The sequence below is a fragment of the Apteryx mantelli genome, chromosome 1, assembly GCF_036417845.1.
Source record: "Apteryx mantelli isolate bAptMan1 chromosome 1, bAptMan1.hap1, whole genome shotgun sequence".
Classification (NCBI taxonomy): Eukaryota; Metazoa; Chordata; class Aves; order Apterygiformes; family Apterygidae; genus Apteryx; species Apteryx mantelli.
Window position 1 is genome coordinate 20,506,212 of NC_089978.1, and position 19,779 is coordinate 20,525,990.

Below are 19,779 nucleotides of genomic sequence, written 5' to 3' on the forward strand. Positions count from 1 at the left end.
AACAGGGCACACTTCATATACTTTTATGGTGTTCCAGAAATTACAATAGTTTTAACAGCAACACTATGAAGACAGGTCTCTTCTCCCAGTTCGTAAACATGAGTTTAAACAGTCACCTCATTTCAGCTGAGCAGTGCGCACCTGTGCCCTGTTCCATATATGCGACAATTTGAATTACAATAAATTTCTTTTGCTCTGGGGTAAACTAACTTAAATTATCTCACATTTGCAGCAGACTGAATTAATGCATGAGCAGTTATCATGGCTCAGGGCATGCTTGAAAACTTGATTAGCTACTGTAACCTGTTGTGGGGCTGAGCTCAGTCCCAGCACAGCAAGCCAGCAGATCCCATGTGCTTCCACTGGTGTGGGGCAGAAGGCCAAATTTCACCAGATTTCACTGGAGACAGTGCATGAGGAGTTTAGGACAGTCACACTGAGTCAATCTGGCATTACCAAGTGCCATAGCCACTGTCAGTGTAGGCCAGTCATGACAATATTTATTTTACAGAAATGCTGTTTTAGAAATATTTTAAGGGGAGATCTCAACTTCCAGTAAAAACAGATACTGACACAGGACTGGAGAGGAAAAGGGGATTAGTGATATTCTGAAACACTTTGCATATTATCAGCTAGTCAGTGAGACATTTTCAGCCCCCAAATACCATGATTTTTCTGTGCTAGGCACAAAATCTGCAAATCTCATAAAAAATCTGGAGACCTCTCTCTTTTGGTAATAAAGAATAGATGTTTTCAACCCTAATATGATGGTGTGACATCTTTATTAAATCCATTGATGATCTCTGACTTTCTGAAATTCTGAAAAAACATAACTGGGAGGCAAAAATTCTGTATTTGAGAGGAAAACTTCTCTGGATTCTTTTTTCTTTCTTTTCTTTTTTTTTCCTTTTATTTTTAATGTAGTGGCTCAGATGACTGGAAAAGAAGAAAGGATTCTTTGCGAGAGTATTGTGTGAGATGGTCTAGGTCATGACAAGCTGAATTACTGACTGTCACCAATATTTTGGGGAAGGGAAAGAAAACAGCAAGAAGTAAGTGCTTATTTGGGTACACCACATGAAGGGGAAACAGCATCCTTCCATGGAATATACCTGATCTTTTGTGTGGCTGGGTATAGCTGTTTAATTTGTGTGTAAATTAATGATTGAAACATCAATCTGTATTACCTGAGCCATTCTCTCTGTTCTTGCATGTCATAAGTATTTCTCCAAAGAGGGAGGTAATTTCCTCTCCAAAAATCCTGCAGCAATTCTCAGTGAGGAACTGCACCAGACTAGAAATCTGCAACAAAGCAATGGGAGAGAGATGTCTTGTCAGATCTTCCACTATCACATCCAGGGGAAACTCGCTGTATAGATGAGTAACAAGCAAAGTGCCAACCCATTATGCTCCTTTTTCGAACAGCCCCAATGGAAAGGCTGCCCTGTGGCGTACCCTTCCCCACTGCAGCGCGGTGGCCTAGCCTGGAGCTCTTGTGCACTCCTGCAAGCAAGCCCAGCCAGGGCGCTCAGGAGTGTCCTCTGCACAGTCACCACTGGGAGCCAGAAGAGCGAGATGGCTTCTCCCGCAGCACCTGAGGGACCTGCACGTGGGTGCTACTCCTTCTGCAATGACTATTGCTCCTGTGATAACTTGCAGAGGAGCAGCACATCCTCCACTGGAGCCAGAGGTGAGTTTATTAGTGCCCTGCTGGCATTTTCTGCTCTGACCACAGTGAAAACTCCTTGCTCTGTTCTTACTACTGAGCGAGACCTTCCCCAGGTCCCCAGCTCACTGGCTGCACTGCGTCATCCTTTCCAACAGTGCTGCCCTGCAGCAGCCTGGCCACTTTGGGAAAGAAAGCCACAGGGTGGTGAGATGGGCTGTCCTTGCCTCCCAGCAGTGAGGAACTCCTCTCCAGACATCCCAAGCCCTAGAAGAATGGCCAGGCCCAGCTGAAATGCCCAGCACTAGCCGTGCAAGGATGGTAGGGCTATTGTGAATGAATTCGCTTTCCCCCTCTAAAGGCAGTGCCACACAGTTTTGCCATGAATAGGATTTTACCTTGCCCCTTACCTTCTCACTGCTGGGAATTAAGACGGAATAGCTATATTTTTCTAATTAGCATTTGGCCATCTTTCTTGTTACACCCTGTCTCTAGAATTATCTTTACCAGATGTTTCCATATCACACCAAATTCCATCTTCTTCAGCAGAAGAGGAGCTGGTAGATGGTATTCATCCCTCCTTATCTCCTTCTCTGCTGCCTTTTGCAGTCCTCTGTTTCACCTGGGTCCCTTGGGATCCTTGACTAGGGTGCAAATACTGATGGCCTCCTTGCATACATCTTTTCCTTTTTTGCTCTGTCCTATTCCAAGGCCGCTGTAATTGGAGATCTCTTTTATGACAAAAGTATTTCTCTAGTACATTGGGCATTTCTTTATGATCTCTCTTCCCTTCTCCCAGGAGGATTATGATAATGGATCAATGAACATATCTGGGGCCCTCTTAAGAGATCTGCAGAGATCTGCAGAGATACTGACTATCCTTACAATTGCAAACAACAGTCTGGTGGAGCAGAAGAAAGTTATTTTTCTTTTCTTTTTTTAACTACATCACAGTTTCTCCTACCTTTTTTGTGAATTCACTTTCTGTATCAGGAGTAGAGGAAACAGGAGGCCAGAGCAGGCTAGGTGCAATGCAGATAGCTAGATTAAATGCATTCATCTGGTTCTCTTCAGATCGCATTTCTATACCGTGCAGTACTCCAAAGATGTAACGTAAGAGAACAACATTAGCTCTGGGGAGCTGCTCTATTAACCTGAAAACATATACAAAAATAAGTCCCCAAATTAGTGACTGGACTAAATAAAAAACTTGAAGATAGCATATACACAAGTCAGAAACAATGAAAATACAGACATAGGGAAACATGGTCTACTAATTAAAGCAGGGAGTATGTCAGAGAGGTGTTCTTACTCAACTGCTTTCCCTCACCATGACACATCTCTGAACAGTTTCCTGGGATGACACAAATACATTAGGAAATCATTAAAACTACACTTTGTCAAACTAATGAACCAAGTACAATGTATGAGATTAAACTGTATTTCTCCTCAGTAATTCAGTATTCACTTTACCAAACAGTTCAATTTTCACTACATAACATCTAGTTGGTGTATGTATGTATGTAAGTATGCATGAGGTCAGCTAGTTCATCCTCCTGTTTGTGTACAAAACTCTGTTTCTCATGATACAAACTTTGCCCACTCTCTCTTTTATATCACCTGCAAGGGTGGAGGCTTCCCTTGTCACTGTGTTCCAGTGTTTCATTTATGATTTCATCTTGGCTTCAAAATGGTCACTAAAATTTGAGATGAATGAGGGGGAAAATGTGAGGAAGTGATTGCAGCTACCCTTTCTCCCAGGACCCCAAATTTCCCGTGGATGATTTTACTTTATTTCTGGTATCAAGCAGAAATCCAGATCTTGGACAGCATGCTTATAAATATTATAAATATTTTCTCATGAAAAGAAATGATCAACTCTATTTACTGACATCCACAAAAGGCAGAAATCATGACAAAAGAGAATCAGAAAAATGCCCATACAGGAAATCTCTTAAACATATACATAAGTTTAAGTGCACTTGCATATACAAGGATGTTTTACATATCTATTTAAATGCTGTGGTTTTTTAATTACAGATTGTAAGCTGAATGTTTGGGATTCTGCATTCTGGGATATATATATATATATGGGAGGAGAATACAGAGAACATGAGTAACTCAACCTTTGGATGTTTTTTATTTTCTCTTCATTATTCCCTTGATCCATCACAGAGACCCACTTATCACAGAGCTGGGATGACAAAATGCTGCCTGGGATGTTGCGAAGAAAATCCTTATCCAGAGAAAAGAAGAACAAAATATGTAAACAGCTGTTCTGGAGCGTGGGAGGGAATAGGAAAAAGCTATGCAGATACAAGAGGATGTATTGATGGGACAGCACTAGCTGACAAGCATTTTGATCCACAAAGCAACCAAAACAAGCAGCAAATCATTTGAAATAAGGAAGTCTTTTGGATTATGTTTAAAGTGAATATTTTACTGCCTTGTCCTCACCCTTTCCTGTCAAAATGGAGGTATTTGGATACTTTATCTGGTATCACTGAACCAAAAAATATGCAGTGGAGCCAGTTATTTTGATGCTGTATAACGTCTGCCTTTACTCATCATGGACTTCATCTGTAGTCCCTGTTTCTTCTCCTCAGCTGGCAAACTTCAACAGCACCAGACCACAGGCCCTCCAAGAGAAGGCATCCCTGCCTCCTTCCACTGACCACAAATCCTTTTGGTAATGGAGTAGTTATACTAGTCAGAGATAGTCTCCCTGCTCCTGTCTCCTAATGCTTCAACCATTAGTGGGCAGAGTGTTGCAAATGGGAAGAAGCTCAAATCCCAGCTACGCAAAGAGACTAGGGTAAAGGAAGCCATGGCATGCATAAATAATACATTTGCTATTACATGGTAACTGCCTATGTGCTCTTCAGTGTCATAAACACTAAGCAATTACCCCTCAATGAAACTGTTATCGTGGGATGGGTATTGCACATGAGCAGTTTGCATGGTGCAGCTGGCCTGCCCTAAACCCACCAGCAGGAATGCATACATGTAAGTCTCACCAATGAAAACCTCTCACATGGCAGCAAGAGGAATGACTTCCTGTGATAAAAAAATTCCACCCAAGCAGGACTTGCTTAAAAAAGGAGATTAAAATTTCTTTTAAGCAAAATTTACATGTAATCAAGATGCACTGTAATAAAATCTGCAGAGAAATATACTGATCCTCCTCCTGGGCTGATGCCTTGCTGAAGGCTTGTGATAATTTTTGCACAAGCAACATTGTCATTAACATACGAATCTGTAAGAAAAGATAATCAATGGGAAAGTCAATCCAAATATTTTGGATAACTTCATATAATCACAAGGGTCTGTAGTGTAAGGTATTATTGATGAATAAGGAAACAAGCCCGCAAATCTTCCTTTCTAGTATTTTATTGACTTTAAGCAGAGATAAAGAGACCTCAGGAAAACTGACAGCAAAACAAAATCCCTAATTCCTATTGAAGAGAGTAAGCTGGCTAGTCCTCCTCCCCATCCTAACTTAGTGGTAATCTCTTTCAGGGATCCTCATAATTTTAATATGTCAGCCCATTCTTCTCAATTCATCCTATTGGGTCCTCTCTGGACCTGTCCCTGGGTAAATGCCCCACTTGTTTGTGCCTGAAATCTGTGCTGCTCTCACCCAAAAGGGGGAAAGGAATGTCCTTCACATACCTTAAACAAAGATGCTGTCACAAATATGGATTCACAGGCTAAGTCCACTTCAGCTCCTGAATCAAGCTTCTCCTTGAGCTCTTTGCAGGTTTTTGCACTTCCTGAGCGTCTGAAAATACCCTCAGTGGAAGGGCCCTCTTGGTAGAGGAGGGAAAGCATGTCCTAAACAAAATTGAACAGGCAGAGAGGCTTTCTCAGAAACAGATTTAATTGTTTAGAACCACTAAAATGTTGTTTCACCATTTCTGTTACAGGTGAAAACCTTTGAGTCCTAAAGTTCACAAATCAAACAAGTCAAGGCTCACTCTCCAGGCCATGCCAAGTCTAATGGTAAAGCTACAGTCTGGGGCACTGATTTTGGAAAACATCTCTTCAGAAATACTATGTTATCACTACTCAGCACTAACCTAGTGCATGATCTCTTCCAGGTACTGTTCAATTATTAGTCAAGTCATTTAAATATATAAACACGGTGTTACAGGAAGAGGCTAGCAGTTTACCTAGTACAGTGCCCTGCATCTGACAGGGGCTCCTCTGAAGTCAATGAGGCTGCACAGGAGTAAACAGGTAGACAGCTCTCAACATGAGGTATTTAAAAGAGAAGGGTAAACAAGCAGATTTCTCCCTATCCCTATCTCCCTATCTGCCTATTTTTAAAATAACAGGAGGGCCTGATTTCTTCTGATAAATAAGAGAGGAGAATCAGCAGAAAAGGAAATGCTGAAATCAGAGACCTCTCCTGAAGTAATATGTACATGATATTTTCCAGCTGCTTAATTCTCTGCAGTTTCCTTTGGGTAGATTCTTATATATGCTGATCACCTCAGAGGCTCTCCACAGGAGCAGGCACTCCAAGCAACGTGGTATTTGTCATGTTTTTCTCTTCCTAGGGGAAACATGTGCAGACAGAGTATTTATAATTATGTGCACACACATTGTGGTCTCTGGACCAAATTATCCAAAGAGATGGCAAGAAAAGGGATGCTGGGGAGAGTCTGTCATCATTAAACCAAGTTATTCTAACACTAATGGCTAAGCAATGGCTTTTGGCTACCTTCAGAGTCTGAGCTGTAAGGTAGGTCTTCCTGACACACAGCAATGCAAATATGTCTAATGGAAACTATTTTTTAAATTTACTTCTTGAATGTTTCTTTCTTGCTTTTGTAGAAGTTGAAAAACAGGCACCCGTGTATGTGCAGATACTTTAGAAGAGCACCATTCATGACAACAGCATTTGTGTCAGCATTTCCATTTTCTTTGCAGAGATTTAGAAACTCTGCTGCAAAAATGGGCTGAATCCCACAGCACAAGATCTCAGCACATGATTAAACACTTAAAAATATATTTTGAACAAAAAGTGGGAAGCCCCTCTTAAAGTAGTAAATCCAAAGAAATTATATGAATGAAGTTAATGATATAAGATATTTCAGTGTGGTAATGGCTAAAAGAGAGTCCTTTAATTGCGAAAGCAAGTTTGAAGTTTTAAAGCAGAAATATCAAACATGCCTGCAGCATTCAGCCCTGATATTTTCCTTCTCTTAAAGGTAAATCCCACACAGTACCTCAAGTGCAGTATTCCATTCTCCAGAGATGCTGCATGAAATTAGAAGTAAGTTATATTTTGTGGCATAAACACAGTGTTTAAGACTAAACCCACAAAGTCTACCAAGTTGTAATTCTGTACTTAATATCTTTACTTTTTTTCAAAAAAAGTTTTCTGATATTTAAGTTCTGATGATATTTCCAAAGTGCAGCATTGGTTCATCTCTCAAATGGAGAGAGAGAGAGAGAGAGAGAGAGACCAGGTTCTTACAGAATCCACCTCTGCAGGGCTTATTTAAATAAGCTACATAATAAAAATACACACTTTCCCTCTCAAAAAAAAAAAAAAAAGCAAAGCCACACTAATAAAAGACTTAAAAGTCTGGTATGATCAATATTCAGGCAATGATGAAGCAGCATATCAAGCTCAAGCTTAGGAGACAAACCATTTTTTAATGTAAATTGATGTAACCCCACTGATTTCAGTGGAGCTCTGGCAAGTTATTGCAGCTGAAAGTCTGGCTCTGAGGACGAAGGGCCCAGCTCTGCAGGGCTCACACCAGGCACTATTCCCTCCCACTGAGTAAATATTTCAGTTGCTGCATCAACAATAAGGCAGTCCTCAGGACAGGCTCCTGAGCAAAAATGCCACACATCTACCTTAATTATCCCTAGGAATGGGCTCTAGGGCAACCTTTCTCATGTTGCTGGGCTGGGGCAAAAAGGAGCTTTGAGAGACCCCCAGCATGAGAGTTCCCTTGAGATAGGATGAAAAAGGGCTGAGGCACTCCAGCCAAACCAACCACTTTTGTAATGGTGATGTCAGATCAAAAATGAGGACCCAGAGTGCTTCCTCACCCTGGATGACTTCAAGGGGGGCTCTGACATTGTCTTCTTAAGGGCAGGTGGCATTTGTATGCAAGTGTGGGCCCTCTATATGGGACAGTAGATGCCATGTTCTTAGAGTCTGGGATATTACAGTGATCTTGGGAGTGGTTTAAAAAATATGTGTGAACATGGAGTTTATTTATACTGCATAAGTGAGGATTAGAGAACCAGTCTTACAGCATGGGCTATAAAGAAGAAAACCCCTCGAGCAGCAGACTGATCCCATACAATTTGCAAGCTATGTCGTATTAACCAGGCCTGACCACAGCACATGTTAAAAATCAAAGTTCTTGCTGAGAACCACAGACGAGGTTTCCTTCTGGTTTCTCTGCTTGGGTAATTTCAGCGTCCCATTTACACAGCATCCCATGTTCTCATTTACTACACAAAGAAATTCCACCACTGTAAGAGCCTGCCCAGAGTCTGGGACTCACCAAGAGAGGTTTGGGCAGGTTGTCGTCCTCACAGATGGCTGTTAGCAAGAGGCCAAAGAGCTTCCCAGGAGCAGCAGATGTTGAGGAGAGGGTTGCGTTGTCCAAGTGAGTGCCTGGGCCACGCCAAAAAGCCCAATTTATGATAGATCTTTTCCTTTTAAATGACTTTTGGCTTAAGTCTGGGAAAAGAGAGGGGTGTTTATTAGAAGAAATGTATTTCAAATTTAATTCCACTATTTGTTTTGTAGTGGTTGCTATGGTTTTAAAGGAAAAATGTCATGAACTCAACCAACTCCTTGGCATTTAGTTCAGTCAAATCCACCATGTGCATACCTGTGTGTGTGTGCAGAGAACGCATCGCCTTACCCATGCTCTTCAGAGGATCACAAGGATCTGCACTGCACTACTAGACCACAGCATGAGCACTAACCTCTAAGTACAGGACGGAGAACCCCAGTCTGCTGACTTTGCATGGGGCTGGACTGTACTAAATGACTCATTTCCCATCCACAGGCACAAACCCACAGATTTTTGAAAAAAATTAATAAATAAACCCCTTTGCCCTCACCTTGGCTCACTGTCTGGAGGCATCTAGCTCCCCTGACAATGTGGGAGAGCATCAGCTCTTTCCACAAGTAGCACCAGCAAATCCACTAATGGGGTAAGACATTTCAGTCCAGGAAAGGTTGCTGCCTTTGCTCTCTTCTCCACAGAGCAAGCCTGTCATCAATGTACTCGCTCAAAGCATTTGCTGACCATGGCTCAGAGACGGTGCCTGCCCTTTACTCAGTGCCTTCCAGATGGCATTTCAGCATGCTGCCATCACACTGATGGGCTGGGGTTGTCTTCCTTCAGTTTAACAGATTTCATGAGATATCATAATAGTGAAAGTGCTGTAGATCACCACTAACTGAAAGTCTTATTTGCAACGCATAGAGAAAGAAATATTGGTATTAGGATGCAGAAAGTGGTTTCTTTCCATCACATCTCTCAACATCAGCCAGTCTAAATGCTTACTTAACAGCATGGGGCACTGGGGTCTGTGATAGCACTTGTGAAGAAAATACTAATTCGGAAAAATTTATCCAAATATATTTTTCTTTTTCTAGATGTCCTCAAAACCAATCAGCTTTGATTCAGTTGCTCACCTACCCTGTGCACCTTTCTGCTAGCTGGTTCTTTCACCTGGTCAAACATTCTGCTTTCTACCATCGTGAAGGGCAGAGGGTAATGACAGAAATAAGGACTGCATATAAGACTAGATTTTTATCTCCTGTACTTTACTACACACGTTTTTTAGCCCAAATAGTGATTTTTGTTATACATTGTGCCATTCTAGGAGATCATGCTCCCTTTGGGAGTGGGCGGAAGTCTTTTCATTACAAGTTTACAGGATGAAAAGTTACAGTTTAACTCAAAATGTGAGCATATGAGTGCTAAAGGCTAATGAAAAATTCTTTTCATAAAAAATAATAATAAGGATATACATTTTAGGCAGTCCAAAGCTTCATGAAATATAAGCTTGGCAAGTCTAAGGCTTTACTTGTTATGTCATGTTTTGGAAGAACACAGCTAAGCTATAACTTTCAAAACCACAATTTTTCTTACAGATGAACAAGCTGTTAGCATGTGACCAAGGTTTACTTCACTTGGATTGCTATTCAGACAATGGCAAATATATATCTGTGTTCTGTTTTGGCAGCCCTATAGATCTCAGTGAAAGTAAAAGTTAAGGCGAGATGCTATTCTGGAGAATAAAGAATAGTAGAAATGGAAAAAAATTGACTCTTAAAATTAGAAAGATTTATTAGTCTCTCACTGTTTGCTCCAGTCTTAAGAGCCAAGGCCCAAACTGACAGTGTAAGCAAGGGGTAATTTTGATCAAATGCAGATCTCTTCCAGGACAGGAGGGAAATCTTTATCGGTATTTTTTAAGATACCAGGACAGAAACCAGCAACTAATATAAGGCAATGAAATGCCATATCACTTACCAAATTAACACTTGCTGAACAACAGGAAAACTCACCCTTTTCATACAAAAAGGCCCTAAAGATAGGAAGGCCACTTCTGTGCTACACAAAGCAAAGGGATTAAGAAGTTTTGAGGTACAGAGCAGATGATAGGGGGAGGATGTACACTTTCTTTTCTTGAACCTGTGCAAAGTTACAACATCGTCCAGCCTCCATCCAGCCATGACCAAGGCAGGTTATTGCTATGCAGAAGACAGCGCGTCCATACTGGAATGGCAGCGTTACCTTCAGGGCCTTGCTCCTGTGGATTATTCCAGGCCAGAATCAGAAAAAAGCACTATTGCTTTGGTTGCAGATCATGCTCAGAGCTCACAACTGTGGCCCAAGAGTGATTCTCATCTGCCTCGGGATCAGTTCTGCTTGTATTTTATATACAGGTAGTGTCTATTCATAGATAGTGCCCTGCAAGTACATAGTTCCATGCAAGTGGATAGTTCCTCTTCTCACAAAGTGTTCAGACTCTTCTAAACCTCAGATCTCTTTAACAACAGAGCATCCTTTCTGACCAAATCCTTAACCGTCAAACAGCTTTCAAAGATCTTTCTGTATTGAGACCAACCTGTTAAAAAATTTGCTTTCTCTTTTAACGGATGATTAAGTAACAATTTTGATGATAGACTAGCCACTGACAGCAGTCAGTTCTTTCAAGTTAAACTTTAAGCAAGTGAGTATTTACAATGCTTTTCAGACATGTGCTAATGAGCATTACTGAATGGCTATTTTTAATTGTGAGGTAGACAAAAGACTGCAAGAGTCAACAGAAACACTTCAGTTCTTCCACACAGTAAATTCTTCTGTACTTTTTTTAACCATCCTGCCAGAACAGATGATGCAACTACAACAGTGTAGTTGGTGTCCACACAGCAACTTATTTCACGCAACAGCCAGTTGTCAGTCATGTCTGCCTGTCAGCACTTACAGCGCTGCCTAACCACGGTGCAGCCTGGGCAGCTATGTCTTGCTGCCTCCCAAAAAGACAGGGTCTCCAGCACAGCGATACCAGTGTCATGGGGGCTGCTGTGCTTCAGAGGAGGTTATGGCAAAGCCATGGGAGGAGAAGGAGGACAGGTTGGCTGGCTGGCACAAGAACTGTTTGGCCACACAAATGTTTGATCCTTGCCAGGGCAACACTTGGTTAAAAATCTTATGCTTCTAAGCTTGCCAACTGTAAATGCCATGTCTTGTTTTGGGTTACAATAACAGATAGCTACAAACATCAGCTGAGAGAATTTAGTGGAGACTGCCAAAATTCTGTTTCCAAGTTTATGATTTTATCTCATTTTAAGGAAAAATAAACAGAAAAATCTGTGTTCAGATAATTCATACTATAATGAGATGAACCACTAGAACATCAATCACTTCATGATGAGCAGATAATCCCTCTTTCATCTCAGTTTGGGACAGATTTCTCTGAGAGGGAGGGCGGGTTACACAGCACATCTGGCAGCGAAATGTGGGGTTACCAACTCCTCCCCTATGCATTTGCCTTGTATGTGGTGTTGTGCCTGGTAGTTACCTAATAACAAGACAGGTTTTGGCTTGCTGATGTGAAGATGAGCCTAAAATCAAATCACAGCCTTGGCTTGTACACAGACACCCATCTCCATTTTCCAAAACCGAAATAGGTGAGGAGCTAGGAGGAGCACAATGAACAGCGATGTATGCAAGGTAACTTGGTTTACAAGCAGCCAGACCTATATATCATTTGAAAAGGTTTTGTCGACCGAGGATGAAAGTAGAGAAGGTGAATGGATTAATAGCCTCTTTTCCTCCTGCTTACTCTAATCCTTGTGGATCACCAGCATGCTTCTCCAAAGCAGCCATGCTTTCCCTCCTGCAATTTGCACAGCACAATACATCTGCATTAGAGCTTTACAGGCCTGATTTGCATTTCTATTTTCTCTTGCCAGTCAATGTCAGCTGCCAAGCGGGGCCTGTAAACCTAATTACACCCCTTTGCTAGATTGCCTTATTCTTAAAATATGCCATGAAGTAATGTATGATGCACATTACTGGGGAAGGGGGGACGAAGGAGTTTGGAAAGGAAATTAATTTATATAAAATGTAATCAGTTTCCAGAATAATTTGTAATAGACACTGATACAGCCTTGCTATATTTAATTTCTAAAAACATTACAAATGGATTCTATTCATACATTGTGGGAGATCTTTGCTATTGGGGAGGCATAGGATAACAGAATGTGAGTATGTTATTTTTATTATTATATAGTCATTAATGGTGAAGTATGGCAGAGTTCCTAACTGAGCGTAATGTGTCAGTGTGTAAAGTTCAACAAAAACACACCATGGGAAGCATCCTTGCCCTGTAGAGTTTACAGTCTAAGGCCCCAATCCTGTAAAGATCTGCTCATTTGCTTTACCCATGAGCAGTGAACTGTCATTGTGTCATTGATATCAGAGTGCAAAACAGACAGCAGGTGCTCATATTTTTGCAGGATTAAGGCCAAAGGCGGGAAAAAGTATTATCCTCCTCTTAGTCAAAAGAGAACTGAAACAAAGAGGTTGTATTTGCTCAGTTCATCAAGGTACTCAAACACATGTGGAGGCTTTGCCTTGTGAGGGGGTCCCAGTGAAGTAGTTGTGTAGATGTCAGTACCTTGTTGAGATAAAGAACGCTGACGACAAACATTACAGGGAGCTCTGTGGCAAAGTCAAGCCTTGAGTCCTGACCTGTAAAACCACTCTGCCTTGCTACAAATGAGGAGAGGGCTGGAGAGAGAAGCTCAGCTAATAGACTTAAAAAATTGCAGGGAAGAGAGCTAGTCTTTCTTTGCTGGTTTTAAAACAACCATTTGACAGGCAGCTTGTAAAAATTTAACTTACAAAAACTGTACACATACAACAGCACAGTCAAATCAGGAAGAGATACCCTGTAAAATCCCCCATGCAGCTGAATCACAGAAAAGCGCATCCGCATGCTCATCTTCACTTCCCTCCCCTCCTGGCATGTTTGCTTTCTATAGCAGACACAGCCTTAGAGACGCGCTGGGTGAATGGGGCTTGTGTGGGGAGAGCAACGTACCGCTCAGCGGCTGGCACACGGCCAGGCGACTTGGCTTCAGCACAAACTGGCACTGCAGCTCCTGGGGCAGCTGCTCCGTCAGGAAGGACCCCTGCAGCTGCCTGGGGCAGGCACAGTGCTTTGATCCGTGGGGCATAGCGTCTCGAATGTGGCTCATTTTAATTCCAAAGGGATATTCATGTCCTGTTTAAAGAGAAATCATCATAATCTGTGTTGGATTGACTGGAGACTTGAAAAACTCCATCTACCTTGAAGGAAAAGCAGATTTCGCACATTGGCCCACAGCACTTTCTCAGCAGCCTCAGGCATATTTACACTGGCATAAATCATACACTGGCAAAAATGGAGTTACTGTGTTCAGAGCAGTTAAACAGACTTAAAGGAAAAATCAGACCCATTACAACTGTATCACATAAAAGTCCAACAGAAAGATTCAAGTGACTATTTCTGAATTCAGTGTTTATTTGTTCTACTGTTTTACTTGCAATGCTCAAAGTTTAGGTACTGTTTTCCTGTATGGTTCTCTCAAGAAATGAGATTTTTGTCAATTTTTTGCTGAGCATGCAAAAAATCCAGTATGAACATGATCTTCCCTCCCTTTCCATGGTAAGTGGAATAGCCAACAATGTAGTCAAAAAAGACGCAATAAAAGTTCCTGTCTGAGGCTGAAACAGGAAGGAAATGTTAATCACAGGGCTAATGCAAATGAACTATGCTCTGCATTAACCAGCATCTTCAGGGACTATACAGAGGCAATTAATTTCTGGAGAAGCTTTCAAAAATGCCACCAGAAAGATATTTTTGGACCTGTCTACAGACATGGCCATTGAAATAGATCAAATCTGGTGCAATGTTAAGATGTTTTAGTTAACCTACCCATAGACTTGCCTTAAAATGAACATTGATAGTGGAAGAATCATTATTAGACATTAGAAGTAGTGTGAAGCTGAAACAGTCAAATTCTGATTCTGATATGCACCTAGGATAAAAGCGGGGCCTTATCCAATAAACCCTGTGTGAATATCCAGTGCAGCATCATTTTAATATCAGATTTTTCTTTTCCAGAGATTGCAACTTGAATTCGCAGTGAGAGACCGTCAGTCAATTAGAAAGGTCTTTCCCATTTTGGAATTCTCTGGTGCTATATTTAAAACCACAGCTGTGATTTTATCTGAATAAGCTACACATAATAGTCTAAAAGACAAAGTCTGGTACATTTCAAAGACAAAACAGCTTTCATTGTCTATAAGATGCACAAGTTAGACATTTTATAAATATTAATGTTGTCTGACTCCAGCAAAGCATTTGTAGCTAAGACTGCTTTGAGAAGGAATGTTAGGATTTACTGGGGTTAGATTTGCAGGAGGAAAACAGAAAATCCACAAGTTTTTCTTGTTCTAATCATCTGCTAACTTTTATATAGCACAAATAATGCAGGGCTTCTACAGGGAAAGGCTCTTAATAATGGAGAGGGATTTGTTCTCAGTGAACTATATGGGCCAAAATCAAATCACTCAATCCAATCACTTCTGAGCTTTGGGTTGATTCCTGATGAGGGGGATGTTTTGAAAAGCATTTTATAACGTGAATAAGCAATATTCTGCTTTTATTCAGAGGGGAACTGTCAGCCAGTAAGAGAAATACAGGATTGGAAAGGACTTCTTGAATCAGTTTTGTCCAGTTGCTGAAAAACAGAACATTTCTCAAAATCATGTTGAGTTTTGCTGAGGAGGAGAATGTAGTAAACAATGCTACGGATATGTAGGAAGAAATATGGCATAGCTGGACTAGCTCCAAGAGAGGAGGTGAGTGAGTGGAGGTGCTGGTCCTGTAGAAAGACTGAGACTCATGCAACTGAAAATAACAAAATTGGTGCAGAAATAAATGAACTTTTTCAACTCTTAGTAGATATAACACAACAGACACAATTGCTCTTCAAAAAAAAGGATTCTGACTAGCTCCCTAAATAGGCAAATTTGCGTGACAGGGAAGTAAGAGAAAACCAGAAAAAAACAAAACAAAACAAAACAGGAAACTGCATTTCTCTGTATTTCTTGCTTTCTTCAGCACTAAAAATTAATGGGTGAATGCTGAAAAGCAAAACCATTTCAAGAACTTACCAATAAGAGGGTAAGGAGCATCTTCTCTTCCTGAAATCACCCACAGCTTGTAGTCTTTTTCAGAGCCCTTTAAAACCAAAATTAAGAATAAGTTGTCCAGCCATTAAGAAGGGGGTTGCATTAGGTTTCTTGCAATGATATGATAATCCGCACCTTGCCACTGGGAGCAAAGGAATTCCCTTTACTTCTGCAGTGCCCAAATTTGCCACCATCAGAGCTTCTGAATTCTCTCTGCACATGAGATGTGGTAGGAGTGACCAGGGCCCAGCCTGAGCAGTAGGAATGGCTGGAGCCCTTCATTTCTAGGTCCCTCCATGCAGGTTGCTACAGGGTCCATCTCTTTCAGTAGGAAAAGGGGGCGATTTGCACCAGTTCTTCCCTGCTCCTGGAAGCAGAGGGGCCAAAGCCACAGCCTGCGGGGCGTTAGGGCTGCCTTCATGGCCAGACAGAGGCACTAGTCATGCTGACAGCACCCTGCAATGCAGCTGAGCCGGTCACCCCTGCCGCCTGCCACCTCCCTGAGGCTGGAAATCAGCCACCTCTAGCAAGGAGGGTGCCTCGAGCGCTGTGTCCTGCTCCTGGCTCTCCGCCCTCCTGTGTCCTGTGCCTCCCTGCAGGTTCTGCGTACACCCAGCCTGGAGGAGAGGCAAGTCTGACCCCTCGGAGTGATTAGGAGTAAGTAGCACAAGTGGAAGCCCACTGCAGAGCATGCGGCAGACAGTGAGCATTCATGCAAGCAAAGGTGACCCCGCAGCCCGGTCCTGCCTGTCAGGGTAAGCACAGCCTCAGGGATTGCTGTGGTGCAGCGCAGCTGCTCCCCAGACTCAGACTGCAGCCACAGTCACAGACCAGACCTGTCTCCCCCACCTCCCCTCCGTCCCTGGCCAGAGGGAAGAGCTGACCCTGCCGGCCAAGAGCATCCCAGCACTGCTGCGCAGGACACAGCAGGCAGGACGGGCAGCGCCAGTGGGCTAAGCCCCACGCTGCCGAGCCCACGCTAGGACAGCACCAGCGGGTCACGGCGCTGAAAGCTGCCCCAAAATCGCCTTGCAGGGTGGCAAATGGCAGCTCTGCAGCCCTTCTGTGTGGAAGGGCCTGGCAACTCCAGAGGGTGCGGTAAGGTTGCAGAGCCCCCTTTAAAATTTACAACAGAGGAGATGATAAAATTTACATCAAAGGAGACAATTTCCAAAGGATTGGAGAACATGAAAATCTTCGGAAAAAACATTGATTTGAAAGTAAATTCTAAATATTGCCCTTATCATAAATGTATGTGAGTGTTTCAGTTTAACTGAAGGAGGGAAATAGTGCATTATCTCAAATATGGCAGTGAGGCAACAGAGTTAAAAAGAATGACATTCAACACAAGTCACTCTCAGGACAAAGAGTAATAGGAAGTTGATAAATACACTGTGTAAAAAGTGATCTATTACACTTTAAATCCCTTCTCAGTGACTGTGCTAAAATAAGGAAAATTAAAATCTGAAAGTTTTCTGACTACAAAAGGTGATAAATACCTATTGATAGTATTTATTCAGCTCTAAAATTAAATCCTACATCCTTTTAAACAGATTTGCCTACTATCTGCATTGTCTGGACTTTTATCCAGTGTCCCCAAAGCTCTTGAGACTCTTTCTATTTGCTGCATGCATCTGGTATAATGCTGATACACCCAATAAAGCCTTCACAGATTGCTCTCTGACTGACGGAGCTTTCTGGGCCATATTAGCACTGCTGTTAAGTTAGCTAGTAGGAGGCAGAAGGAAAATAAATAGGCTATGGAGACATCTCTCGAGCTTCAGGGCAGGCAGCCAGGAGCAAATAAATACAGCTGAGGAGCACAAGAAAAGGTATTTACTTTTCCTTTCAAAAATATATATCAAAGTGTTAGTTGCTGTGAAGGGGAGACAGGGAAAGGGGAAGAGCTGGGAAGCGCAGTTTCAAGAGGTGGACTGACCATCCCCCAATTGCAAATGTTGTCCTTTATGTGCTTTATGAGGCCATTTGTCAGCAGAAATGTCACTGTCCCAGAAAAACAGCAACTGTACTTATGGAGCTGGGAAACTCAAAGTCCTTCTTTCTGTCCCACTGGATAATTTGGAACAGATGATCGATGCCATTTTGCTGGAATTAGTTGTCATTTTACCAGAGAAAGCACAGAGGAAAAAACTCTGATGCGTTAAAATGGAGTGAACTCAGGCAAAGTAATAGCCTCATTAATCATACAACATGTGAAAAGTAGTTTTTATAATTGCCATTGAAAAGTCATAGAGTTCCTTTCAAGTGGTTCTCTCTGAACATAAAAACCCCTCAAGATGGCGCATAAGGAGAAGCTTCCTCGTGGTTAGAACAATCCTAGGAGGGGTTTGGGTGAGTTTGATTGATATACAGGCTACAGCTTAATTTATTTAGCTTGTCTGATTTTATTGTGAATCTTATGATATGTTTCTAATGAAAAAGGCTTTATGTCATGAAGATGCAGTGAAAAAATGGAGTATATTACTTGGTCAAATAACTCATCAGGCAAGATTTTACATCTTTTAGAATGCTTTTAATTCTTCTTCCACTCAAAATAAAAATATAAAGTGGAGGAAAGGGATGGCTTTGACACATACAAAAGCTGAAAGCGAAGCTGAAACCTAACCAGCTCCTCCTCCTGCTCATCCCAAGCAAAACATTCTTTTTCAGTACTACCATTTTCCTGATTTTTCTGTATGCAAAATGAGGAAGTGCAAATGACACCCATAAAAAGGGTAAAAATGAAACACATCGTAATAAAGACTTGCAGTTTTAACATAGCACAGTCTCTTCAATTTGCAGTACAAATTGGAGGAGACAAGGGCTGGATTTTAACTCACATCTTATCCTCTTTGCCTTGCAGTCCCTCTATTAACTCCAGAGCTACCTTTATTGGACAGACTGCAGGATCCTCAGCTGAGGGCCAGAGCCGCAGCCCTGGTGTAGTATGGGACGTCTAAAACATTTCAAGATGGATAGGCAGAAAATGCTGTGCTGAGGAAATACCGAGCTAGCAGAACAGCCCTCTGGATGTACAAAGAGCCAGTACAAACTAGGGACAATGAATGCAAGGAAATGCAAATTCTGAGGTTACTCTAACTTTTGTTGGAGGTCTCTTGAAGCCCCAGGGAAGTACAAGAGTGGCACTTGGTCATATTTGACTCTTTGAACTCAGGGCCATGGTAAGGAAAGACTTGTCAGATTCCATGCTTCAAGATCGACAGACGCACCAAGATCAGACATTTAAAAAAATACTTGTTACCCAAACAGCATGCTGACAGGCCAGTCAAAAAGTTGTCATCCAGGAGCTTCTGTGACCATCAGTGTTGTTTAGAGCCACATTGTGAAATGACAGAAAAGGAATGAGGGAATCTGAATTTTTGTCCCTGGCACTGATTCATTTTAGCACCGGAGGCATGCCCTTTTCTGTTTTAGGGCAAAAGGTGACAGTTCAGGCACTACTTGATCTACTAGAAATCCCTGCATCTACTTGGTGCACTATCCTGCATTATCTCAGCTCACCTAAAGACCTTTTACCAAAACAGTTTCATGCCATTACTTAAATTGGGTGCATTCAATTTCTGTGCAATCACTCAGTGACATTCATATCTCATGTGATGCTAAAGATCCACGGATATTTAGAGAATCATCTGATTTGGACACTCAAGAGCTGTGCTTGTATATATAATCTGAGGACACAACCGATCACACATATTTGCAAATTTTGAAACAAAAAAGAAAAAAAATCAGTCCAATAGGTTCCCTGTTCACACCGAAGCATGCAAAAGGAGCTGTGACAAACTCTCACTTCTTGTGTCAAGATATCTTCTCTTAGGCATCAACAAAATAGATTTAACAGCAATTTCAAACATGACTGAACCTTTACAGGGATGAGAGGCTTATTCAACACTTCCAAGGCATTTGATGATCTCTGGAGGTCTATATATTAAATAGCCACCGCTGTTTCATTTCAACAACATTGCTATGATAAAGGTTTTCAAATAATGTCCATGTCCTAAAACCTTGAAAAAGTGCAAGAGAAGATTTTTTCATTAAAAGTGGCTAAGAAAAGACTCATTAAAACCGGTGCAAGTACTTACGGTAATTCCCAGCTGCTGTAGGGCCGTTAGAATTACATCATTTGCTGTATCAACATTGGTTACAGTTAGGGTCTTTGACTGTGAACAGAAAAAAGGAGAAGGGAAAAGTGGCATTAAAAATACAGATTTGCAAAGAGTATCTGAAGTGCAATATCCTTGCATAATTAAATGCTTAAAGAATTGAGAGTATACTGTTAAAAATTTGTTTGATAAATAAGTTACACTATACAGAGAAAGAGCCAGCTGTCTGAGATGGAAGTTTGAT

General features: G+C 41.7%; 1 protein-coding gene across 1 annotated transcript in view; it reads right to left on the reverse strand.

Annotated features, from left to right (window-relative positions):
* Positions 1-19,779, reverse strand: part of ARHGAP20 (Rho GTPase activating protein 20) — a 64,643-nt gene that overhangs the window by 2,467 nt on the left and 42,397 nt on the right. The window contains exons 7-14 of the mRNA XM_067289645.1: positions 19,515-19,592; positions 15,397-15,463; positions 13,277-13,459; positions 8,203-8,381; positions 5,339-5,500; positions 3,793-3,902; positions 2,631-2,820; positions 1,188-1,302 (exon numbers count right to left, since the gene is read on the reverse strand). Of these exons, the coding sequence (XP_067145746.1) occupies positions 1,188-1,302; positions 2,631-2,820; positions 3,793-3,902; positions 5,339-5,500; positions 8,203-8,381; positions 13,277-13,459; positions 15,397-15,463; positions 19,515-19,592 (1,084 nt within the window). The remainder of the gene's footprint in view (positions 1-1,187; positions 1,303-2,630; positions 2,821-3,792; positions 3,903-5,338; positions 5,501-8,202; positions 8,382-13,276; positions 13,460-15,396; positions 15,464-19,514; positions 19,593-19,779) is intronic.